General features: G+C 39.5%; 1 protein-coding gene across 1 annotated transcript; it reads right to left on the reverse strand.

Moving 5' to 3' along the window:
• Positions 1 to 7250: 7250 nt before the first annotated feature.
• LOC130846300 (small nuclear ribonucleoprotein E-like) lies at positions 7251 to 7529 on the reverse strand. Its single transcript, XM_057724446.1, has one exon. The coding sequence runs from the start codon at positions 7527 to 7529 to the stop codon at positions 7251 to 7253; it is 279 nt and encodes a 92-aa protein (XP_057580429.1).
• Between the last annotated feature and the right edge of the window lie 20169 nt (positions 7530 to 27698).

The following is a 27698-nucleotide window of genomic DNA, read 5'->3' on the forward strand; positions in this document are numbered from 1 at the left end:
CTTAACTTTTCTGGTCATAGGGAAGGAAGTAGTAAACCAATTACTGTGGCGTAATTGTGTGCACACTTGTGTGTGTGTGTGTGCGTGTGTGTGAATCTATAATACATTCACTGCCAAAATACACGTTAAAGAAGTCATTCCAATAAAGAGCTTAAAAAAAAAAAAAAAGTCACATCGGCCCAGGTTTTCGGATTTTAAACAGAATCAACTTTCTATGTGCATACCTGATACACTGTACGATGATTTTAAATAATACAGATTCAGATAGAAGAGTTGTTAAATAACCTTGGGAGAGTTACTTGAACTTCATTGTTCATTTCAATATCTCCAAAAGGTAGATAATAACACTACCTATTTTATAGGACTGCTGTAAGAATTAAATTAGATACTGTATGAAAAAGTACCTAGCACAGTCCTATGAAAAAGTACCTAGCACAGTCCTCGTCCAGGGGAAACAATAATCCATTCCATTAACTTCCATTTCCATTGATACGCATCAACGTATTGAACAAGTCAGAAATGACCGGTGGTTGGGAAGGAGCAGCAATCCTGGGCTAGTCCCTGTTTATGAGACTTAAACGTCTGATGAATAAATCTGTTAGACAATGAGCCTGTAAGAAGACGCTGTCTGGTTCATCCAACACCACACCAGAGCAGCGGATGTTAGTCTATCCCCAGCTACTTGCAAGGCAAAAGACCATGCACTTTTCCAGCTCAGGGAGCTGTCATGTGGTTAAGCAGTTTTCTCTCTCATAACTTCGTACAATGACAGGGAAACCTCTACTGACCCATTTTTCCTTCTTTCAGTCCATGTAGATTGAGACAGAAGACTCTTTCAAAGTAAACTTTTAACAATAAAACAAAGCAAAGAAGGGTAAACTTTTCCTCCAGCTTTCTGGTCTTTTTTCATCTTTGGTCTTAGGCTGCTGAGAAAGAAGATTTTGATATTGGGTGTTTCTTTTTCATCTTTCCTCAGGATTGTTGAGAAGTAATAAAGGAGAACTTTCACTACCTTCAGGCCTAACAGACTAGGTCTAAGTAGCCTAAAATCATAATTTAGGATTTTACTTTTGCTTGAAAGGAGGTTGTCAGAGAGCAAATCTTCCTAATTCTTCCCAGTAAGAACTCATACGTTGCCAGAGACACTAGATATACTTAGACATCTGTCTCCAAAGACCTAAGCATCCAGATAAAAATAACTAATTGTATATACATAAAGAAAATTGATTTGGTTTTTAACTTTTAATCTAGATGTCCAAGCAACATTGTACATTTACAGACAAATAAAAAACTAGAATAAAACAATGGGTACATGAGTAGGCTTGAATCTTGAGTCAAATTAACACAGCATCCTTTGATCATTCACTTCAAGTGTGGCTCTCAACCTTAGCTAAACATTAGAATCAGCAAGGAAATTAAAAATACTGATGTCTGGGTGCTCCTCGCCAGAGATTCAGATTGAGTTTATCTTGGGCGAAAAAAAGATATGAGTATTTTAAAAGATTCTCCAATGATTCTAATGGGCTACCAATTTTGAAAACCAATGACAGCAAAAAAGTAGAAGCTCGCACATGTACCCACCAGCCTCCAGCAGCTTGTATGTGAAGGATTGTGATCTAATAACAAGAACAAAGGTTTTCCACAGATGTCAACAACTGTCTGTTTTGGTTTTTGCTCCTGTGTTGGAATTTGAATAGTTTTATGTTCAGGACAGAAGGCAAATAAATATAATAATGAACTCTATCCACTGGCAAACAGGACGAACACCTGCCACACAAGCTAACAAAGGTTATGATGTGAATCTCTGTGTTACGTAAAGCTTGATGCAAGAAGATTCTAAAAATTTCTTCAGGAAAGATCTACTGTAAATATTCTAGCTTAATGGTTTTCTGTTTCTGTTTTGTCCAAGTCACAAAGAAATAGCCAATATTATGACTACACAGGTTTAATTGATCACGCCGATTCTTAACTTTAACGGACAACACTCTGGTTTCACTAGCGTTCTGAGCCAGCCTGTGGATGGTATGAAATACAACGTAGATATGGACAAACATTGCTCTAGTTCAATAACTGAGGTGATCAGTGTCATAAACACATGAAGTTTTACAGTTGTTTTTCTTTGCATTACTCATCTTTATTTCTTAAGTACCCCACATGCTCTGTTAGCAGTTGGGCAGGGTTTAAATCTCAAACTGAGACGTCTCACAAACTTGGTACCAATATATTTTTAGAGTTCAGTTCTATTACATTTGTAAAAGCACACAGATTATGGTAGATTGATCACAAAATGAACATTCTCCTGACTGAATGGCCCTGATTCTCCTTCCATCAAGAGGTGAAGTCAATTTCCCCATCCCATCGCTTGAATCTGGGCTGCCTTGTGACTTGCTCTGGTGAATGGAATGGAGCAGAAGTGACAACGTAGAAGCTCTGAGCCTGCCCTCAAGGGTGCTCCTGCTCTCTCCCTCTCTAGGAACCCAGCTCCTACCATAAGAACAAGCCTGGACCAGCCTGCCGGAGAATGTGAGATCAAGTAGAGGACAACTCAGCTGTCCCATCCTAGAACAGCCTGCACCGAGCGGACTTGCATCAAACTACAATCAACGGGAAGGAGCCCAACTGAGATCAGTTAAACCTACCTGAAACCAGAAGACCCACCCAGCATACCTGCATATTCATGAGATAAAGAAATGCTTACTGTTTAAGCCACTGGGTTTTGCTGTTGTTTGTTATACAGCATTAACATGGTGATAGACAGCAGATACAGAGGCCATCTGATTGGTCAATAACCTGAATATAAGACAAAAGCTTTTTGAAATGCCTACTGAAGTATATTTCCACACACTTCCTGAATCACTGGAAGAAAGCAAAGAGCGTGTTTACTCTGGTCATCCCCAATCATACATTCCCATAATTCCAAACAAAATTAAATTACATGTGAATTATAGTGCCCCACAGGGATGTAGTGTCACAGCTAAGGCCAGTCATGAAATAAAAGACAATTGGCTTTGAACAACTCAGTCTGGCTAAAAAAACAATGTTTTTATCACACTGCACTTTTACCTGTGTGCTATGTTACAGAATTCACTGTTCATGTTTCCTCCATCTAACTGGTAAAACCCAAGCATCTTCAAATAATAAAGTCAATTGTTTAGTTCCTGATAGCATATGTTGCTGCTAGAACACTCTGACCTTGACCTTCTGCGTTGTTTCATAGCTGACGAAGTACAACTGTCCGCCAAAAGGGGTTGGGGATGGAACAAGGAGACTGATTAAATAAGGTGCCTGAAATAGACACTGTTGAACTCATTTTGCCTTTTGTCCAGAGCATGATTCCTAACCTATCCACTGAGCTGTGGCATGAACTTAATTAAAACCTAATAATATGATAATTATGGGAGGAAAAAGAAATTGTTATTTCAGGTTTATGTATGAGACAGGGCTTTCTCAAATGGCTTTTTCTCCTTTGGTGCTGTTTGTTCAACTCATCACTTTAAAGTGTGTACAAAGGACCTATCTTGCAAAATGATGAATGCTGGAAGACATATTTTTAAAGGAAACTTATCAGTAGTCCATTTCAGAGAGAATTCTAACTGCAGTCAGGCTCACTGCATTTTCACCTAACAATTGCAAAGCTCTTCTGTGTGATTTTGGCAGGTTTAGAGCACCACTATGTGGTCTTTTGGTGAGTATGTGAATATGTGTATATATTTTTCAAATATATGTATACACGTATTACATATACACATATATGGCAAAAAAATGATTGCAGTGTTTCTCTTATAAAAACAAGATCATTCGTTTATAAGAATATGACATGCAAATAACCTTTAAAAAGAGAAAATGAAATCTTTGCATTTAATTGTGCAAAAACAAAAATAATTTGGCAGCTAATTTTAACAAATGGAAAAACACCCAGACCATTTTTTTTTCCAAGAGATTCTATCTTAATGCATTTCGCTATTGTGTTTCATCTGCATGTGGTACATTACATTTAATGGAAATCACACAGTCCAATTATCTCTCCTGTGGGAAGAGGAGAGAGGAGGTGGGGGAATCTATTGTAAGCACAGGAGATGCCTTTGGCAGCTTAATAGGAGAAGAAAAAACAGACCCTGCTTCTCAGCCATCCACCTATATCCCTCACACTTGGTGACTCTCTAGATAGGAACCCCCAGAAGGGGCATAGCTTGGCCTCATCGGAAGTGGAAACAAGAATCTATTTGCTCCTTGAAATGGGTTCTGGAGAGAGTGCAATTTTGTTGTTAGTAAAACTGCTAAACATGCCTCCTTTCCTAGCAGCCACATAGAATGGGGGACACAATTTCTCTTGAATACTCAATCCAGAAGGATAACTTTAGAGCCCATTTCTCCTGAGAGATGCTTCTAGTTTCCTAGACGTAGAGTCCAGCTTCTAGAGGTTTTCATCTTAAAATGAATAGCTAATGATGTTACAGTGGATTCAGTTAGGACTCAGAGGATATTCTGGGCTCTTTCTGTAAAAATCAAGGGCCCAGGCTGCTGATCAAATCCAATAGTCACTAGCCACATGTGGCTATTTAAATTAAATTAAGATGTAGTTTCTTCGTCACTCTAGTCATATTTCAAGCTCTCATTTGCTTGTGAATGGTGGCTACTATATTGTATACCACAGATAGAAATATTTCCGTCATGATAGAGGGTTCTGTCGGGCAGTGCTGGTCTATAGCAACACTGGGCTCCTGGCTGCATTTTATATGTATTAAGCCAAGAGTCTAGGTGACAGCCTGGGTTACAGCATTGTCTTTTAAGGCCTTTTCCCTTTCTCCTGCTAGTTATATGGGATCTATGTAATTCTGGTTATTTGTACCTACTGACCCTAAATCTGAGAGCAGCCCCATGTTCCAGGACAGATGATATAGATATCTTCCGTGCTTATGACAGTTGTCAGGAAGCCACAGAAAGAAGATGGAGAACTTCTAGGACTAAGGGCAAAGATTGCAGCCATGAGCTGACACATCCCATCTGTACCAATCATGCGTCTCTTTCCCTTTTAGACATAAAAATGGGTGGTTCTGTTATGTTTAGAGATGGAAGAAATTGTGAGAAAACTGTAAACTCTATGCTGAGGACAGAAGTTTCCTGATGTCTACATCAGTCTTGGTTTAAAATGCATCTCTGAGACAAACAGGTTATCTTTCCAAAGGGCCCTCTCTGATTTTAAGTTGCAAATTTCCCCTGACCTCATTCCCTGATACTTTCAAGTCTGCACATGTTGCCCATCTCTCCTGTTAGAATGGAAGGTCCAGGACACATAAATTTTTGTCTTTGTGGTCCTCTGATTTTTCCAAGCACTTAGAAAAACATCTGCATGCGGTAAGTTCTTAGTAAATATTTGCTGAGTGAATAAATGCATTGTTCATCTCCATTGTGGCTCTCTGTCTATCCAAGGATAATAAGATCTCCATAGTTACTTACAGCCAGGCTAGGATGCTGGCTTCTAAGTTACCCCAGTCTTCCAAAGCAACACAGCTATTAACGTCAACTCTGATTCCTGTATCACACTATGTACTATGAGATTCTTATTCAACATCTCCTTCTCTTCTCCAATTTATCTCAGTTCTTCTTGATTGTATGTGTATTTTGAGAGTCCATTTCCTTCTCCCTGAACTTCTGCAGTAGCTCCCAAGAGGTCTCCTAGTACCCAATCCATTACCTCATCAATCCAGCCCTCATAATGCTTCAAGAGTTATCTAATCTCGATGAAAGTTCCTGAATGTGGTAGGCACACAAAGACCTCCATGATCTGTGCCACCAAACACCTCTCAAGCCTTGTAAGCTTCTTGATCATAGGTGCAATGAGTCTCTTGGTTGTAAAGGACAGGATACTTTGGGCTAGCAGTCGAAAGAACCTCATTGGCATAGGTATCTAAGGATGCGCTGAACAATCCAGCTACACGGGGCTCAAAAGTGCAGCTCAGTCTCAGAAACAACAGAAGCCAGGGATTTAAAGATTTCCAAGACTCATCTTTGCTCCTCTCTGAGTATCAGGGTATCTATCACTGCAGATGGTCTCTCTCCACATGGTAGAAACCTTACCACTACTAACCCCCAAAGATTTTATCTCGATCTTCAACCCTAGAAGAGGGAGAACACAGTCTCTCTGGTATCCTAAGGTTTAAATTCCCAGATGACAGACTCATTGCCCTGCCTGGGACAGGTGCTCCCAGGAGGCAGGGGCCCACTGTTGTAACATGCAAGCTCCCTTGTTAAAGATTTCAAAGATGGGGAAGGACAAACTCTCACAAGAGAATCAGTCTTTCTCAGTTTTTTTAAAGATATTTGTAGCACAACATCTCATATCCTTAGATGCTCAATTAGTATTTGTGACAAAAAGACATTATTTTGACTGCTGAAATAAACAGAAAACTCAAGGAACACTAACTTATCCATATAATTATTTTACCAGTATTTTAGCTGAAGCTCATGGTAACAAGAGGCAGGGCATGAAAAGCATTCTTTATTTCTAAAAATCAACTAACTGTCACCAAAATCCCAAAAGACAAGAAGAAACTACGTTGGAAATAATAATAAATAATTTTTGTAGTTTGCTCTGCTAAGAGCTTCACACACGTTATAATATAGTGGATAATGTCAGACTATGAAATCTGAATCCCGGCATTAGCATTTTTAGCTACGTGACTCTGGCAAATTAGCTAACCTTTCAATACCTCAGTTACTGCATCTATAAAACGGGGATTAAAATAGAACCTATTAAATACATAACATAAATAAGGTACTGGGTTTAGCGCCAGGGATAAATTAAGGCTCGTTCCCAAATGAGTATGACTTTGCTCCTCCAGGGACATCCGGCAGTTTGGAGACTTCTTTGTTTGTTACAACTGCATGGAGTAGGGGCATGGCTGACATCCAGGGGGTAGAAGCCAGGGTCGCTTCTAAATATGCGGCCATGCACGTGACAGCCCCCACAATAAAGAATCACCCATCCCCAAACGTCAGGAGCCCTGTGACTAAGAACCCCTGTATTGAGGGCTTGTTAAATGTCACTTACCATTCTCACCAGACAGAACGATCAGAATAGCGAACTTTTTTTTTTAATAAAAACAATCTCACAGCATTTATTGTCATCTGGTAATACCATGAGGGTGAGCAAAACAATATGAATAAAGGTTTTACAGCTACACGTCTAACAACACCTAAAAAACAAAATGTATTGCCTTCTCAACAATTTCTCACTTCATTGATCATTTCTAGTTGGAGACACTTTGGAGCAGAGTAATGTTATCTCCTTTTAGCATGATCCGACCCAGTTGTTTTCTTGACTTTGTTTTAGAATGAATCTCTTCTGCATCATCTAATACGAGGTTCGTATACTCATCAAAACCAATGATACAGCCGTCTATCCGCATATTCACTTGCTCATAAAGCCACATTTGAATCCGAGATCTATTTTGCAAGTACCTGAAGATGAGATGGATGGGCTGCACCATCACCTTCTGCACCTTCTGGCCCTGGCCCCGGTACGCCATGTTCGAAGCTCCGCAAACTCTTATACAAGACTTACAATGTACCAGGTACTATTCTAAACACTTTACATATATAACCGAATTTAATCCATACACACACAAAAAAGAACCAAATTTATGTGGAAGATACTATTTGTTTCTCTCTCTCTCACAAACATGAGGGTGTAATGACAAGGATTTAGTTTCTATTTCTCCCAGATGGTAATCAGAACCCACCAGTTTAATTACAGTAAATCTTTGTGGAAAAATTATTCTCCCCAGGGGGATATGTGTTTATTCTGAGAAGACTGTGAAGATCTTAAAAACTCTTCCCGTCTCCCTCTTCATAGTCTCATACTCCAATTCACATTTTAAGGAGGTTGGAATTTTCATTTTTGTTTGTTTTCAATCAGATATTCAAATCCAGTAGCTTCCCTTCCTCCTCATTTCCCAGCCCCTCCTCTCACTATTAGAGTTTGCTTTGCAAGGATTAGAGCAAATAACTAATATGAAAAGATAAGAGATTCGGGTATTTATTCTAAAGCTTAAGTTGGCTTTCCTGCACTTTGATGTATAAGCCTTTTCCTGAATTTTCTCCAAACATGTTGAGTAAGACTGTGAAAGTACCTTCCAAGCAAAGGTCTGCAAGATGGTGACAGAATGTTGAACACCCCAAGTCCTTTGGGGACGTTAGGGATGAAAACGCTTCTTTCCTGGATTAATGCAGTTGTTTGAAAACTGATTAGTTATTGAGCCATTAGCTTACCTTTTAAAGATCTCATTTTACTTTGGAACAATGCTCTGCAGGCTTTGTATTTTTAGGTGTGTGTTTGTGAGTATGTGACTGTGTTTCATGCAAAGCAGACAGAAACTGAGCTAAATGTAATCAAATGACTGTTCTTAGGACCCAATACAGTGAAAAAAAGCAAAGCATTCAACCAAATCCTTCACCTTCCATACAAAAAATACCTCCTACTTCTCAGGCAATACAGGCAACCTTAAGAAAATCAAAAGATGTCCATTTATCACCAAGATTCCAAAGGCCATACTTTTTCTATATCTACTGACCTTTATTCCCTCTCAATGACCTAACATTTCCATGATGAAATGTAGCACTTTACAGAAGCCTTTGAACGTGGCTCATGCAAGCTGGCCTGGGCACAAATTTTAATCCAATCAAATTAACTCTATCAACAGGTCGGGGTTGCCTAGATTTAGAAAAAGGGACTGGTCCAGGCCTTCCCAAGACAATATCTTGCAAGCACCCATAGTTAGCAGATTTTACAAAACACACACAAATGATTTGCCTGATTTCATAGTACCTCCTCTGATACTCATAATACACTGCAACTGGGAAGTCAGAAATTACAAAATTAAAAAAAAAAATCATTTCCTTAACTCCAAGGAAAATAAAAAGCAGGACTTCACCATAACCAGTTGGAGCAAACAGGCACTCAGTATGGAGACCTCCTCTTGCTCCCCCAGGGACACAGCATCCTCAAAGCTGCAATCTCCCTCATCATAGTACTTCTTCCTTCAGATCCCTCAGGTGTAATCTGTATCCGATCCACTATGAAACGCTCACTCATATAGAATTTCTGTAAGAAAATTAAATGTCTGATGTGACATTAACAAAATGATCTTACAACAGTGCTCTAACAAACATGCATTGCTTCATATATAAATGACCAATGTCATTTATAAATGAGGGTCACATATAAATAACCTTCAAGAGGTTCATTTGCTAGACTAGCCTTTGTGTTGAGCTTGGTGGGCGGCTAAAGATAATTAGGATGTTTGACTCGTCTGCAGGTGAGCAGAACTGAAGAAATAAACATCTTTACTTTGGACCAACTACTCCTTAGCATAGCTTTGTTTCACAGAATGTTTCCCGGTAAGGTTTTTCATGAACAGTTTAGTTAATATAGAATGATTTTGAAACATTTAAATCAGTGATAATCTGTCAGGCGAATGCCAGCATGTGTCCGAGCATAGACTTAATGAAAGAGAAATACTGTATCTTTAGAGATGTCCCTAAAAGTTCCATTCCTGCTCTGTGAAACGTGGAACAAAATGGACCCTTTTGATGGAATATTTAGAAGTGCTCTCTCTAAACAGTAACGAATTGTTTTTTCAATCTCACTCGAGTCAAGATTAGGATTGGCCTGTTTAATCACCAACCTGTAGGAAGAATATTTGATTAGGGAAACACCAATTTATGTGAAGGCAGGAAGACTAGTCCTGCTCACACTAGGTCACGGAATGATAAAACTTGGAAGTTCCTCCAGAGATCCTCTAACCCATTTGTCCTTTTAGAGTAGTTCAAGGTCACTGAGACAGAAGCTCAAGCTCAGAACTCAGGTGTTTACTCCTAGCACAGTGCTTCTGCTACTGTGCTGCATCATCACTTTTATTTTACCCACTTGGAGAACATCCGCTCAGAAGAGCCAAGTAAACATGCATACGACCATTAGCCCAGAGTCTAAAACAAGATGAGAAACAGCAACAATCAGGCAGCCGACATGAAGGTAACCTGGGCACTACTTTTGCTCCTTTTCCTTGGTTTTCTCCAACGTCTGTCTCTGTATGTCTATTAGGTAAAATTGCTGCTATAGAATCTTGCATTTCTCATCTCACAAGTTGAGGAAGATTAAAGGGAGTGGATGCCATAGGAAAGTTGGATGAAATAAGGCAGATTTGAGAGGCTATAGAGAAGATTTTAGGCCTAATGGGCTTTGGGAAGTATTTGCAAAACTGAACTAGACATTGGCCTGGTTGTCATGGAAACCAGCAGTGCCGAGAGGTAGAGATGAGTGCTCCAGTGAGGAAGGTTCTCCCCAAGGTTCTGGGGGAATCACATAAACTCCCAACCCACCTTTGGGCTTGAAATTGGCTTGTTCTGCTACGTAGCAAATCTGTAACATGGTGCTGAAAACATTTCTGGAATTAAAAGTGTTCTGTAACTTCCTTTATTGTATTAGTTAAAAAAAAAAAAAATCCATATATTGTGTTCGGGCTCCTCCTATCTCTTATCTACTAGGGAACAGGAGCAAAGGAGAGAAAGACGGGTCATTGGCAAAGAACGCATTTGGCAACATCCTATCGATTTCCACTTCCTGCTTCATCAAATTACAGCAAAATAAAAAAAAAAAAGTTTTCCACAAATGGTGCTCATGGGGTGTCAATTGTCAAAATGTGTTTGCTGAAAAACTCCTTTCACAAAAGACCTTATTTGGCCAAGGAAGTAATTTTTAGCTTGTGAGTACTGCTTACTACTTTTTACCTTTTAAGCCCTAAGAATTTACGTTATAGGATTTGGGGGTTTTGTTGTTCTTCTTTGCCTTAAAGATGATTTCTGTATATGTGTGTGTGTGTGTGTGTGTATGTGCGTGCGCACATGTACTTACATACATGTATATATAGGCCTCTGTGTATATATGAATCCTTTCTCTTATCTCCTCTGTTTTCACTGTAATTAATGCTATTATTTTGCAGTTGGTATAAATTATTTCCACTGCTTTGGAAATGTTTACCTAATTATGCTTCTTAAAGGGGCTTAGTATTTTGTTTTCATTGATAAAGTAGTTAATATTAATAAGGGAGTGTTATCATGGAGTCAAGCTCACATATAATCCTGTTTTAAGTACCTTCTCCCAATACACTCAAAACATAGTTACATTGCTTTTATATAATTACGCAAATCTCAGTATAGGATATTTAAGAGTTTTCATCCTGAAGAAAGTGCTGCAGAAAGTAGGAGGGATGGAGATGTCTATAGCTAACAACTTAGTCTGGCTGGGGGGCGGGGGGGCGGGGAGAAAGGGGGGAAAGCAGGGAAGGGCAGACAGGTCCTGAGGGTCAGGTGGGATCTGGGACATGGTGTCCAGGTTGCTTTGCTCTCTGCCTTTCCCCCTGCCTTGTTCCAGCTAAATGAGCCTGTGTGCATCTGCAGCCTTAGGCCTGCCTCAACTTTAGGTAAGTTGAGGCTCTGAACAAGGCAAGCACTAGAAGCCCACAACTCCAAAAGTGGCTGTCTGTGTCCAACTTCTGTTTCTGGGTTTACCCATCTTTTACTGTCCCCCTTGTTTGAATTATGACAGCTTTTCATTGTACCCTTTACTTAAGCTCACAACTTTCTGCCACTCAGTTTCTCAAAGCTGCTTTTTCATCTCTGTTGACTGACTCTCAGCTCTGTATCACTGGTAACCATCCTACTCTATATTTTTAGCTGATGAACAACCTCATCTCAATCCCTGGTCCACCTGAATCTTCTGTATTCCTGAGTATTAGCTAATTGCCTTCTGGATTTCCTTCAGTGTGTCTTTTTATACTGTTAAGGTAAAAAAGCTAACAACTACATTTTCCAGTCTCCCATGCGATCAGGCTGCTGGATGGGAATTTGATTCCACATATTAAATGCACTTGGATGAGATTTAAAAGACAGAAACAAGTCCTCTGGGGCAAGAAGGCCATGGAAATGTCAAGTTCTTCTGCAACCCTGTTCCGGCACCTGTTCTCCGCTTTCTGGGGGTAAGGAGGCCCGTGTAGGGGAGACTCCATCACCATCTCATTGAGGTTCCTGCACCAGGGGCAGAGGTTGCAGAAAAGGAAGTTGCTCCATCCCTGGATTGCAGTCTCACCAAAGTCTTCTGGAACCAGTTGTTCAGTAGAGGCCTCAGAGGCAATACAAGTGTTCTTGGAGTCTTCTCTGGAGATCAAGGTTAGAACCCCTTCCCCCAGGCCCCCTGATGGTTTGGGAAGCATCCGATTCCTTGCAATAAATAACCATGGCTTAAAATACCTAGAGCAATTTCTGCTTCCCAAACTGAATTCTAGCTAACAGAGCAACCAGGGGGGCTGTGCCCTGTAGGAAGACGGGGAGGCCAAGAGATGACAAAGGCAAAGAACTTAGCAATAACAAGTTGACCCCACAAAGGACCAACAAATCAGGAAGAACAAAAGGTTTCAGTGGTCTAGGTGCGCAGGGCCCAGAGTCTGACCCTTGGAGTCATAAACACAGGGAATGAGCTCTGACCTTAGAGAAAAAGCTCTTTTCTGTTTGCCTTGTTTTATGGGTGGGTTTAAACCATGCTGACCCAGTAAGTATCATTAACACAGCAAATGAAAAAATTATTCCCAGGCAGAACCAGCTAGATCTGCCTGAGTTTGTTTATTGCACTTGTATTAGCCAGCCTGTCCAGAGAAACAGGACCAATAAGATACACAGAGATATATAGAAAGATTTATTAGGAGGGGTTTGCTCATGTGATTATGGAGCCTGAGAGGTCCCATGATCTGCCCTCTGCAAGCTGGAGGCCAAGCAAAGCCAGGGATGTAGTTCAGTCTAAACCCAAAGGCCTGAGAGCCATGGGAGCCAATGGTGTAAGACCCGGTCTGAGTCTGGAGGGGGTCAGGGAGGGTCAGTGATGTGTCCTAGTCCAAGTCTAAAGGCCTGAGGACCAGGAGCACCAAGGTCTGAGGGTGGGAGAAGATGACTGTCCCAGCTCGAGCAGAGAGAATATACCTTTGCCTTTTTGTTCTATTCAGATCCTCAATGGATGAAATTCTGTCATGCATTGGTTCCCTGCATTGGTGAGGGCGACCTTCTTTACATGGGTGCACAAATCCAAATGCTAATCTCTTCCAGAAACACCCTCACAGAAGCACCCAGAAATCATGTTTTACCAGCCGTCTGGACATCCCTTAGTGCATTCAAGTGGACACAAAATTAACCATCATACCACCTGTGATAGATTTGTCCCTAAAATATATTTTTGAGATGAAGTTACTTAAAGGCTATTATGCCACAGAGAGGGGATGAGTTGGAAAGGGAAAGAGTCAAATGCCCTTGTCACCAGCATTGGGATGGATTTAGAGAACAGTACCTGTCACTAGCTAGGGCTATTTCTTTCAAGTTAAAACTGTTCCCTGATCCCCTCCGCATTTGCCTGAGCTTTTAAAGTCCCCTGCTCCCTGAAAGGAGCTCCTCTGGGTCCCAGAAAGATTAATTCCCAATATTAATGAGCAATATAAGATGCCAAGTGCTTTATATATATTATTTCATTTAATCGCTATCAACCTATAAGGTGGATACCATTAAGTACTACCTAATTGTATTTACTATAAGGTAGATACTGTTATGCAAAAGGTAGATATCTATAAGGTAGATGCCATTACCATCACCCTTTTAAGACTATAACTTAGCAAGGTTAACAAAAGTGCCCAAGATCTCATGGCTACTGGGAGGCCCAGCCTGGATGTGAAACCATCGCAGGCCTATCTCTGTCTTAACCTCTATGGAACCTGCCTCCCCATAGGCTCTCCTGTTCTATAGGCCCTGACTGTATGGAGCAACTCTCAACAAGTCACACACATATTTTTTTAAATTTCTTATTTCCATTGTACTCCCTGAGATAAGCACACACACAAAAAATATTCCAAGCAAAATCTGCTCTGTGATACATACGCCTAACCTTCCCTGGAATGGGGCAGCAGCGCGAGGATTTCTGAAGATCTTCACAGCGTCTGCTCTGCCCGGGGGAGGTACCTTCCCTCCTCTTTAGGGCCCCCGAGCATCACAGCCACCCTGTCGGGACTGCTCAGTATGCGTCTCGGCATCCTCCTCTGTCGGCAGGCCAGGGAGCTCCCCCTCCCCTCCGCCCAGGCACCAGTGACTGTCTCTGGGTGTTGTATTACTGCTGGAGGATGAAGAGCTATTCTGCCAGGGAAGATGCTGCCCAGGTGGAATTTGAGGAAAAGAATGGGACACAGAATAACTCTTAACTGTGTGGGAGAACACATTTGAAATAGGGAAAATCACAGAATAATGAGAAAAAGTTTTAGATACAATGGAACCTCCCCGTTGCTGCTACTTACATGTATCTCTTGTATATGTGTTAGGCTTGTTTTGCTGTGTCCATTAGTTCCCTGCTGAGGCCACCCTTTCCTCTCCCACATCAGCAGGGGAGGGGCCTTTCCTCAGAGGGCAAGTTAGTTCTAGTTTCTATTGTCTGGCAAGAGACAGCTTCTCAGTCAGGAAAATGAAACTGGGAAGGAGAGTCTTAGGTAAAAGGGAGAAGAAAACCCTGTCAGGCACTGGCTCCACACCTTTGGGTCAAGGCCCGGGCTCTGAGATGCTGCGTCCGAAGATGGGGGCCCACCCACCGAGGCATAACCGTAGTTAGCGCAGGTCGAGCCCTGGTAGCCCAGGAAGGAAGTCATCCCTTGGAAACCCAAATATGTGGATTTCGGTGCCTTTTTGTGTTGTCTCTCTTTTGCCATCTTCTGATCCACAGTAGCATTTTGTTATAAAAATAATATCTAACATTTACTGGACATTTACTACGTGCCAGAGACCATGCTACATTTTCCTGGAATTATCTCATTCAATGCTCACAGCAGTCCCAGGAAATGGGTATTACATCCCTATTCCATAGATGAAGAAAGTGAGAGTCAGAGAGGCAGTGACCTGCTCAGAGTCAGACTGTTAAAAATTGGCAGTGACTTGAACCTACACCCGTCTGATACCAGAAACACTTTTAACCACTTGCCTTATTGGACAAGAAATAACAACCCCTTCTCTGTTGGCCTTGTCTCACCTCTGTTATGGAATAAAAGAGAATCAGGTATCCATACGTGGCCAAAATGTTACAAAGGTGGAAGTCTGGGTTTTTCCATCACAGCTTACAGAAAAAGCTGAACAAACTTTTTGGCCAACCCAATATATGGAAGGTCTACATGGAGGTGGCAGGAATAAGTGACTTGAGATTCCCAAGAGTCAGGTGAGATTCAGCAGACAAGACATAGAGCCTCAAAGATCTTTCCCATTTCCCTCTATTACCAAATGGTGAGAGTCTAGGTTTCATTAACAAAATAGCTAAGTGGCTAAGTTTCACAGCTTGGGGTAGAGAGTTCCATAAAATATCTGTATTTCCGATGGGGTCAGCAGCACACCTGAACATTGTAATGTGGTTTGGTACTTTTTATTTGCTGATATGAAGTAAATGACTCAGAACACATGCAAGTCTTCTCAGCTCATGATGGAGCAAAATAGCGTGTATATGTCAGAGAGCTTCCAGGCAATAAGGAACTTGAATGAACTAGAGATGCTATTCACAATACCCAGTTATTGTGTTACATAGGAAGAAATCTGGATCCTGAATGGGTTATATTTCCTAAAAGTCACCCATAAAAAGAGACCGTCAAGCAGGCAGAGGGGTCATGTTCAGGGAGCCCATAACATTAACCATCCAAGAGTTTTCCAAGGGACACAAGGTGATCCATTAATGGATTTATTCACTCTACTACCAATGTCAAGTGAACGTATTCTCTGGGCCAGGGATTGTGTTAGATCCTGGGGTAGAGGCGTGAAGGTACCTCGCCTCACATGATACAAATCCTTGGAGCTCTCCAACTCAAGCATGCTATTTCCTTCCATTACGAGCTGGGAAAACACTGATGCATGGTGCCAACAAAATCAAACCAGCAAATCAAAAAGTCCAGGTACAGTTACAAAAGCCAGACCAACTGCTCACCCAAATGGAGTCCCAATTTTCCATGGGAATACATTTGGAGATGCTTCGCTCATCTACTTCTAATATTGAAATGAACTTCCATTTACCCAACTGTGGCTACAAGAAGCAAGAGGGTGAGAAAATGCCAATGGGTTGGTCTTGCAATTGAGAATCAACTTGCACAGGCAAGTTTTTCAAGGTTTGGACATCCTGACTGCTAAATAGCAAAAGCGAGTACAGGCACATATCCCTGGCGAATACTGGCATCTGACCTCCAGCCAGACTTTGCTCCAGACCTTCAATGTAGTCTCATAAATATGTTTTTGATTGACTTGCTTTTTGCCATCATCTTTCTAGGTCCGTGTTTAGAGGCCTTTTTTGTTGTTGTTGTTGTTAACTTTGTATTCTTCTGTAGCTTCCTTTCAATTAGCTTATTTGAAGAGTCCTTTGAAGATGAAAAGTTCTGTGTCAAATGTGAAGCATCAGCTCTTCACACTCTGCAAACAGATAATGTGAAGGTCATGAAAAGCTAGCATACTAAAACAGAAGTAAACAGGAAAAGGCAATTTCCAAAAGAAGATAAAATTGAATAACAACAATACTAACAACACTTGAAAGTTTAGGATCTCCTTTTCATTTGCAGTCTTGGAAATCCTGACTCGTGTATCATTAGAAAGTCCCACAAAGCTAAGTTTCTAAGAAGAAATAGCTACTGTCTAGTACAAGAAAGCAAGAGAATTAGAATGCTTGCCCCATACTGTCAGAACAGAGGGAGCACGAGAGAACCAACCTTTATGAATTGATTTGCATATTTCCTAGATTGTCTCCCTGAAGATGCAGCCTTGGAGTAAACGCAGATGAGTGGCAAAATATCAATTGGCTAGCAAGCAAAGGAGCAGAAGTTGAGCTTAGTTTGAAAAGCCTTGAGTGCCTCTCTCTGTTCTTTTCTCTGCTTATTTTAATCAGTGGAGATTTAGACATATCTTGGAGGCAATTCCCAGACCTCATCTACATTCAGAAAGCAGCCTCTGTGCAGCACACACCTGTCTTACCATGTGATTTCAAGGACAGAAGTAGTACTGGGCAACAAGTCTTATGGCCTTTTCTAGACATGTGCTAAATCTCTTCTTGTAAGGAGGAATTCAGAAACACCCCTGGGGTGATGGCTCCTTCCAGGAGCTGAAAGAGGTGATCATGTAGGTGGTGAGCCTGAGAAGGACTACATAATCCACCTAGGGGCTGCTAAGGAGAGACCAACAACTCACAGAGCCTGGGACCATGGAGTTACCTCCATCTCTGTGATTTTGGGACTAGGGCTGTACCCACTGAAATATTAAGACATGTAGAAGATGTGGTACATATATACAATTGAGTATTACTCAGCATAAAAAAGAATAAAATAATGCCCTTTACAGAAACATGGATGGACCTAGAGATTATCATACTAAGTGAAGTCAGAGAGAGAGACACAAATACCACATAATAATATCATTTACATGTGGAATCTGAAATATGACACAAATGAACTTATCTATGAAACAGAAACAAACTTACAGACAGAGAATAGACTGGTTGCCAAGGGGGCAGGAAAGTGGGGTAGGGATGGAATGGGAGGTTGGGGTTAGCAGATGCAAACTAATATATATATAGAATGGATAAAGAACAAGGTCCTACTGTGCAGCATGGGGAAATATACTCAATATCCTGTGATAAACCATAAAGGAAAAGAATATAAAAAGGAATGTATGTATACGTATAACTGAATCACTTTGCTATACAGCAGAAATTAACACAATATCATAAATCAATTATACTTCAATAAATTTTTTTTTAAAGTAAGTAGAGAAGGATAATAAAACTATCCTTCAACCAATGAAATACTTGAGACCAAAAATTGGTCTCAAAAGCTTTCAAAGAGATGGCTTGAATTGTCTTGGAGAAATCTCTTAGCCCATCATTCTTCTGCCTTGGGGTATTCCCTCTGTTGGCCCAACCAGTTATGGGGAGCATGCAGTGACACAGGGAAAGAGATCCTAAACCTTCCAGTCACCCACTCTTTAAAAATCTCCACTGACAAGAAATTCCTAATAAATTAAATGCACTAACCATTTTGTGCAGGTTAAAAAGGTTAAATATTTTAAAGTTCTCAAATATGCTCCATATCAGTAAAACTGGTATATTTTCATCATGGTTGATTAAAACAATAACAACAAAAACAAAAAAGTCCATTGTTTGGTTTGCCCTCAGTACCTTCATCTATGAAGAGAAGATGTGCTAGGATTGTTTTTCTCTAACTTGAACCTGAATCACAATCACTTGGAGGGTTTGTTAAAATGCAGATTTCCGCACCCCACCCCTAGTGTTTCTGATTCAGTAGGTCTGGGGTGGAGCCCTGAAATCCGCATTTCTACAAGGTACCAGGTAACGCTGCAGCTGTTGTCCAAGGACCGCACTTTGAGAACACCGGATTAGAAGACCTTAAGTTATGTTTCAAATTTAAGTATTGGTTTTTTATGGTTACCATTTGGTGGTGGAAGGGGAAGGTCAGTTCAGTGTTGTAAACATTTATGCATCCACACTTTTACAGTCATCTGATTAATGACAAAGGCAACACTGTGCTGTAGTAGGGCAAGAGTGGACTTTTCCAAAACTGGTGCTAGGTCAATTGAGTATTCACAGAGGAAAAAATATATATCTGGATTCATACCTCACACACACACACACACACAGACCAATTCTGAATGCAGTGTACATCTAAATGTGACAAATAAATAAAAAAATCTTTTACAGAAAAATATACAAGAAAAAATTCTGTGACCTTGAGATAGACAAGGTCACTAAAAAATTAACCACAAGGGAAAAACAAAACTTGACTATATTAATATTAATCACTTGTTTATCACAAAACACCATTAAAAGAGAATGAAAAGGCAACATACAGAGTGAAAAAAGGATATTCACAAAACATATATGTGAGAAGACACTGATAGAATATATAAAGTACTCCTGTAATCCAATAAGAAAAAGACAGAAAATGCAATAGAAAAATGATCCAAAGCTTTGAAATGCACTTCACAAGAGAATACTCAAGTGGGCAATAAAATACGAAACTGTGTTGAAATTCGTTAGTCATTAGGGAAATGCAAATTAAAGCTAAAATGAGATACCACTTACACACCAATCAAAATTGTTAAAATGAAAAAGACTAATAATACCAAGTGTTGTGAAGGCTTTGGAACAACCTTAACTCTCGTATACCGCTAATGCAAATGTAAGCTGCTACAGCCACTCTGAAAAATATTTGGTAGTATCTACTTAGGCTGAACATCAGCACAGACGATGATGGAGCAATCCAGTTGCTACATACCTAGTAGAATGATGTACATATGCTAATCAAAGAAATATACTAGAAGGTCATGATAGCATTACTCATATTAGCCCCAAACTAGAAACTACTCAAATGCCCATCAAGAGGAGACTGGGTAAAGAAATTCTTCTATCTTCATATGATGGGGTACTGTTCATCACAGAGTGAATTTGCAGCAATATGAATAAATCTCACAGACCTGATGTTGAGTAAAAATACAGATGCAAAATAGTAAAAACTGTATGATCCCACTCATATAAAGTTCTAAAGGAGGCAAAATTCACCTATGCCATCAGAAGTCATTTTTCTCATAATGAAGAGCGTGAGTGGGTTTCTGTAGTATTGGTAATGTTGTTTCTTGATCTAGATGCTAGTTACATCGATATTTTCATTTTGTGAAAATACAATGAGATATACACATACGATATGTGCATTTAGCTATACATTTACATGTAGTTATAAAAAAATCATGATGAAGTTCATTCCAGAGTCTCTTCAGGTGTTCAGTTTGGTTTACGTGTCTGTTTAGCCCCAGTAAATCCCTTCTACTGCAGGTGGAGCCCATTTTTTTCTTTTCTTGCTCTTCTGTACAATAGATGCATTAAGCCACTTGTCAGTCTCTTTTTTAAGCTAAGAAATTATTTCTTTACCCCTGTGTTTTGGATTTGCCTTTATAACACTTTAATTAAAGAACTACTTGCATCTTGTCCAATGGACGTAGATACCATGCTTAAACTGACATTTTCCAAATCTGACCTTTCCTCTGGACTCTATCACATTATCTTGCTTAGATTGTCTTCATAGCACTTTTTACGATGTCAAATTTTCTTGCTGTGTTCCAGCACCTTGCACATACTAAGCAATCAGTAAATAAATGTTGAATGAATTAATGAACTGCAGATCTCAACAGAAGATAAAGCACAATCCTACTCAATCCCCTGCTTCTAGGGAGAAATACAAGGGTGGGTCAAAAATTATCCCCACTCTGGTTATATTAAAACCTCTATAAATTCTACAGCCAGAGTGGGGATAATTTTTGAGTCACCCTTGTACATTGACTCTGTTCTTTGTTACTTTAGTGGGAAGGTATTCCTGAATGTCTTCATGCTAAACAAATATCATCTGACAGCTGAACAACGTCCAATAGCTACATCTCTGGGTGTCACACTGAGACATAAGAGGCGATAGCTTATGAACTCAAGAAAAGGAGGACAAAGGCAGGAGCACTGGGCAGGCCTCAGCTGGCAGTGAGGCATCAAGATCTGAAACTAAGGAGGGAGTCTGGGTAGCTGTGATCCACGAACACAGGGAAGGTCCTCTAGAGAAGGGCCTTGATGTTGTGTCAACATTTTCTAATGCCAGAGAGTTTTGGTATCTTTTCTTTTTAGGATAGGAAACATTCTCCAAGCATAGGTAAACTGGAGGCTACTTATGATATTATGTGAGAACAAAAGGACAGATGAGGAAACCAAAAGGGTAAGTAGAGGTCCTGCTTACAAAGTCTGATCCCTGGATGATGACCACATAACTTAGGACACAAATTTGGTGAACATATATTTCATTGAGGAAAATGGACCTTCACAATTGTTAATTGAATCTACGATGTAATTTACAGCTAGAGTTTTCTGCCCAGTCCATTTACTCTTTTTTTTTTAAACTTGAACAGCAGGAGGGCTTCTAAAGTAGGTAAAAAAGGGGGATTCAACTCACCACATCCAGTTTTCACTGTCTCATTAGGCCAAATCCCATGGTCTTAGGTGTCATCCCCTTAAAAGATGCAGCACAGCTCGGCAGTGCAGCTGCTGTTACACAACTTCACTCCTTCCCCAGTCCACTGCTGTGGTCCTGTCAGGCTGCACCGAGCAAGGCTAACAATCAGAAAGCCATCCACACCCCAGAGCAGTTGATGCAAATAAACTCTAGACCATTGAGATGTTATTGGGCATAAACCAACAAATAGATGCTGCCTTCATGCCCTTCTGGAACTGTAAACGTGCCCTAATTAAGGCAGGCACAGCAGTTCTGCGGATGCAGCCAGACAGCAAATGCAGGGGCTGCCTGCCTGACTCTTCAGCTTGCAGGTTATGGCAATGCTATTTGAATTACATAAATTCATTTGTAATTCAGTGTTCTCTACTTTAAATGATGAGGCTTTTGCCTGTTTAGCCTGTCTAGCCTCTAAAATGTTTGTATCAAAGGAATGTGAAATTTTAAAGGACATTCCACCCAGGGAAGGAATCCTATATAACATTCTTTGTATATTCATATACAAACATCCATATAGCCTGCTTAGCAGGGCTGCTGACCAAAGGCTGAACCAAGCCTGAGGTCACAGATGGTCAATCCTAGAAATTCATGAAGGGGTAGCAGATTCAGCCTGTCATGCCAGAGAGTTATGGGCCAGCAACCAAGGTCAACCTTAGAACCCTGGCATGGAAATTTTAAATGGAGCCTGGGGACAACGCAACATATCTGTACCATCTCTCCCAAGCTAAGTTAGAGTTTGTCTGGAAATAAATGAACACATAGTGAAATTAGAATGTGTTTAAGTGGTTCATGTTCAACAGATCTAAAGATAGTAACTCAGTGTAACATTGAAATAAAAATTCTCTGAATGGTTTGCTTGAGATGTCCTGTAAGATCCATGCCCCCTCTGCAAACTCCTAACCCCAACTATATCTCTGCCACGAAACAAATCATGGGTGAAGAGGAGGCAGGGTAATAGAAACATGTGTCAATAGATGTGCAGTTTTTAAACATGGTCTCAATTTTTTTTATACTCCACCCAATAAGAAGTGGAGTACAGAAAAATAAGAAAAAACAAAACAAAACAAAACAAAAAACAAACAAAAAAAGAAGTGGAGTACATACCCCTCTTCTTGAAACTGGTTGGGCTTATGACTGCTCCAGCCAGCAGAGTACAACAGAAGTGACACTGTGTGACTTCCAAGACTAGATCAGAAAAGACTACAGTGCCCAGCTTCCACCTGGTTCTCTTGGGAGAGCTGCTGTGGGGGAACCCCGCCAGGTGCCATGTAAGTCTGACTACCCTGAGGCCACCATGCTTGAGAAACCACATGTAGGAGTTCAGGTCAACAGTCCTCACTGAGCATCCTGTGCCAGCCATGTGACGGAACCATCTGGAACATCCAGCCCAGCAGAGTCTTAGGTTAATGCACCCCAGCCAGCAGCTAACCACAACCTCATGAGAGATGCCAAGCCAAAACTACCCTAACTCCTCACCCACAAAATCGTGAGCAAAATAAAGTGGTTGTTTTAAGAGCCTAGTCTAGGGATAGTAAATAATAACTAGAACAAAGAGGTTTAAATTGTTTGACTGAAAGACACTGTTCTCATGATGATGGTGTACCTGCCCATTGACTCTCATCATGCAGCATCCTAAGAAAGGCACTCTCTGGGCAAAGCCTTACACAGGAAGGTCAGAACAATGACTTCCAGGCAGCATTGTCTTCCCTACTGTGAGCTGAGCTCTGTCTCTGTGTAACTTTCACCCATCTGTCCTAGTTCTGCCTTCTGATGCCATAACAAGTCTTCTCTCTTCTTCTATGTGACATCAGAAAAGATTATGCAAATATAATAGGTCAATAGAAAAAGAAAAACCTTCTTTGTTCACAGGTCCTTTGAAGCATTAAGACATTAAAGAAGTGTTCTCTCCTGAGAGCTCCCTGGGGGTCATAACATTTACACATTCTTTGCATATGTACTTTTTCTATGCAGAAATGGGAGAAATGACTATGTGTGAAAAACTCTGTTTTCATTATAGATTTTTTTTTTCTTTCAACAGGTTTAAAATGCCCAGGTTGCAAAAATCAAGAAGAAAACTGCACAGCAAAGAAATTCAGGCTGGGTTAAAGAGTTAAATGCAAACAGCTTAATTTGTTCATTAAAAAATGAAGAAAAATACAGATGACTATTTATATTTTGCAAATGAAGGAAGGTCTCTCTCAGCATAACTTCAAAGACAATGAGGAAAAACTGACAGAATTACAAACTGAGAACTTTTACGTAATAAAAATATTCACAAACTAAAAAGGTAATATAAACTAAAAAAATATTTATGGTATGCAATAAAACAAAAGATTAAGAATCTTAATATATATTTTAAAAATGTCAGTAAGACAAATGAACATTCCAGTGGGAGAATAATACAAACAAAAAGACAAATGAACAAATCACTATAGAAAAAGTTCAAATAGCCTGTAAATGCATGAAAAAATTTCAGCCTCTCTTTTGTTACCAATGAAATAAAAATTAAATAACTTTTTGCCATAGTCTTACTTCTTTGGGACACCTTTTAATTGCCAATAACAATTGGTTGACAGAGGTGTGGGAAAGGTATCCTCCCATACCTTGCTTATCAGCTATTTACTGGCGTAATGTTCCTGCAGAATATTTTGGTAGTACATATAAATCAATAACCTTTAAAATGAGCTTCCTCTACAACTCAGTAATTGATGTCTACCCTTTAAATGTGGAAACAATCAGTAAGTGTGCAAAGTTTTATTTATAATAATGTTCATCAGACCATCAATTACTATCAGGGGGAAAAAAAGAGACTCAATGAATTTTAATAGGAAAGTGATTGAATAAAACATAGTGTATCCATGTAATAGAGTCCTATCTAGCCATTAAGTATCCCATAGTAGAAAATATTAATAAGAAAAACACATGAGTATTGTTAATTTATACAGGTTATAAAATATATAGATAGATTTATATATATATTTGAAATATTTAAAATATAGATGTGAATATATAAATGCATAACATATTTTATATAATTATATAATTATATGTTAAAATGTATTAAAAACAAATACATTAAAATAAATACAAAATTATAAAATACATAATGTGTATTTTACATAGTTAATAGATATAAATATATATAGGTTATAATGATATATATTAATAAATAATATATAATTTTGTACCTCATTTTTTTTTAACAGAAAAATAAGGGTCCCACCAAAATGTTTGTGGTAGCTATCCACAGACATGGAAAATTATGGGCAATTTTTATTTTATTCTTAGAACAGTTTTATGCTTTCTGAATTTTCTACAATAACTACTTTAATCTTGAAAATAGAAAAATGGATATATGACTCAGGCAGATAGGTTTAAAACTGAGAAGTCTACTAACTACTCAGATTGTATCAACAAAAATAAAAAGCCATTTCATGATGAGGACCTATTTGATAAGAAAGGAGATAGAAAGAAGAGGAGGCCAATGAAACTCAAAAGAATAGGGCTGAATCACAGGTGCCAGAAATGTAACTTTTTTGGGAGGAAACTGAGTAATGGAGTAGAAAGAGATCTGAACTGGGAGTCAGAGAGCTCGAGGTTCAGATGTGGTCCTGAGACTACTGGCTCTGTGATCTAGAATAGGACACTTCCTACCCTCATCTAAAAACAAACATGTTAGACTAAGGAATCTCAAATTCCCATCTAACCTTAAAAGACTAGTTTTTCTGATGCATTAGGACATGGTTTGTCTTTAAGCAGATTTTCTTCAAGCAGATAATATAATTAGAGCTGCCAGACAAAATGAAGGACACGCAGTTATACTGAATTTCAAGTGAACTGTGAATAGTTTTTTGTTGTTGGTTTTTTTCTATACAAGTACATCTCATGCAATATTTGGGACATACTCAATGCTAAAATACATATTTTTTCCTTCACCATCTTACAGGCAGTCTACTCTGGCACTCCTATTTGAGAAATGTTGGACTTAAGGAATATACACATACTAAAAGATTTGTTGTTTATAATTGAAATGCAAATGCAACTGGGTATTCTATATTTTCATTTGCTAAATCTGGCAATCCTAGCTATCACCTCCTTAGCTTATGCAACTGACTCTCATACAGTGTTCAAGTAAAATTGTTTCCCTATCTCAAAATTATCTTATCTGGTTATCTTTTTTCCTTTCTTGCTTACCTCCTATGTACAGGCCAATGCTAAACTGTAAGTAAAGCTGTTTATCCCTGAATAACCCATTTGACACCTGTCATGTTCAGACATTGGCTGAGGCTGCTGTAGGGGAGGGAAAAAACTTTTTTCCTCTACCCATCTTCAATTCTCCAGCCCTATAAATCGGACAGGCAAAAGACAGTTTAACAAGGAAAAACGAATAGAAGTTTATTAACAGGTGTAACACACAGGTACACATGACACCCATTGATGAGAAACCTGAAGAGGTGGGTAGAACTTGAACTTATATACCACCTTAGGCTAAACAAAGGAAAAGGGCATTTGGGCTTCTGGGTGTGGAGGCAAGTTACAGGAAGGTATCCAGGAAAAGTATGGTGAACAGGGTTGTTTAATGCGGTTTGTTATCAAAACGAAAAGACAACCCAGAGAATGGGAGAAAATATTCGCAAACAATGTGACTGACAAAGGATTAGTCTCTAAAATTTACAAACAGTTCATGTGGCTCAATGTCCAGAAAACAAACAACCCAATCCAAAAATGGGCAGAAGATCTAAACAGACCTTTCTCCAAAGACATAGAGATGGCTGAGAGGCACATGAAAAGATGCTCAACATCACTAATCATTAGAGAAATACAAATCACAACTGCACTGAGATATCACCTCACACCAGTCAGAATGGCTATCGTCAAAAAATCTACAAACAATAAATGCTGGAGAGGGTGTGGAGAAAAGAGAACTCTTCTACGCCATTGGTGGGAATGTAAATTGGTACAGCTACTATGGAGAAAAGTATGGAGGTTCCTTAAAAAAACTAAAAACAGAGCTACCATATGATCCAGCAATCCCACTCCTGGGCATATATGCAAAGAAAAATATGGTTTGAAAGGATACATGCACCCCAATATTCACTGCAGCATTGTTTACAATAGCCAAGACATGGAAGCAACCTAAATGTCCTTTAACAGAGGAATGGATAAAGAAGATGTGGTACATATATAGAATGGAATACTACTCAGCCATTAAAAAGAATGAAATAATGCCATTTGCAGCAACATGGATGGACCTGGAGATTATCATACTAAGTGAAATAAGACATACAAAAAAGGGCAAACATCATATATCACTTATATGTAGAATCTTAAAAGAAAAGAATACAAATGAACTTATTTACAAAATAGAAACAGACTCACAGACAATGAACTGCTGGTTATCAGGGGGAAGAGTGGGAGGAGGGATAGATTGGGAGCTTAGGGTTGACATGTACACACTGCTATATTTAAAATAGATAACCAACAAGGACCTACCGTAAAAAAAAAATAAGATGAAAAAATACAAACATTTAAAAATAAGAAAATAAAAAATATATATAAATATTAAAAAAAATTAAAAAATTAAAAAAAAAAAGGTTTGCTATGCAGATTTAAGTTCCTGCCTTCTCCATGGATAACAGTTAAGAGCCCTCCTGTATCTGGTACAGGACTTTAGAGCTTTTTTCTACACCTGCTGGTTCTCAATAGCCTTTAGCTCAAAATAATCCAGACGCCAAAGAGGCACATTTTGAGGTGGCGTGTTCAGGGATCCACCACTGCCAGAAAGCACTTGGCCTCAGCCCAAAAGCTGAGGCAGCTCCTGGAGTAGTCGGAGATGGGGACTGCCCTCCTCGAGAGAAAAAGTGTTCTTTCAAAGAGAGAGCTGAGTGGTGCACCTCGCGGCTCCCATAGCCCCCCAGGGCCAGGGCCCATAAAGCCTTTCTCTCTTCTCCTTGAGAACCTGCCCTTCCCTGAGGAAATAAACCAGTCATTATATTTAACTGAAGGCAGAGGTCAGCAAATTTTTTCTCAAAGGGCCAGACAGTTAGACTTTTGTGTGCTACTTATGGTCTCTGTTACACATTCTTTTCTTTTAAAACAATATTTTTAAAATATAAAAGTCATCCTTAGCTCTTGTAAGCTCTACCAGAATGGGTCACAGTCCAGATTTTGCCCATGGGTCACAGTTTGCCAATTCCTGATTTAAAAGGTTACTGTTCTTAGGATGCACTTATGATCAGAGTCCAAAGTTCTCAGGTAATGGAATGAAGCTCTCACAGTGGAACTTTGGGAATGAGTAATTATCAGGAGAATAAGGAAACATTGTTATCAAAGAATACTGTAAATGCAAGAAATACGCAAATGAAAGCTCTGGCCTAACCTGGTCTTTGTTGATTTTATCGTCTGAGTTGGGTATGGAATAGATATCACTAATGCAGTTAATACTGGATTCGCTTGGTCTATCAAATATATAACTTTCATGAAAAAAGGCATTTTATTTTTTACTTTAGAGATTTGAGATTTGGAATGATAAAAACATTAGGCTTA

This window comes from Hippopotamus amphibius, chromosome 2 (assembly GCF_030028045.1).
Source record: "Hippopotamus amphibius kiboko isolate mHipAmp2 chromosome 2, mHipAmp2.hap2, whole genome shotgun sequence".
In the NCBI taxonomy this organism is placed as follows: domain Eukaryota; kingdom Metazoa; phylum Chordata; class Mammalia; order Artiodactyla; family Hippopotamidae; genus Hippopotamus; species Hippopotamus amphibius.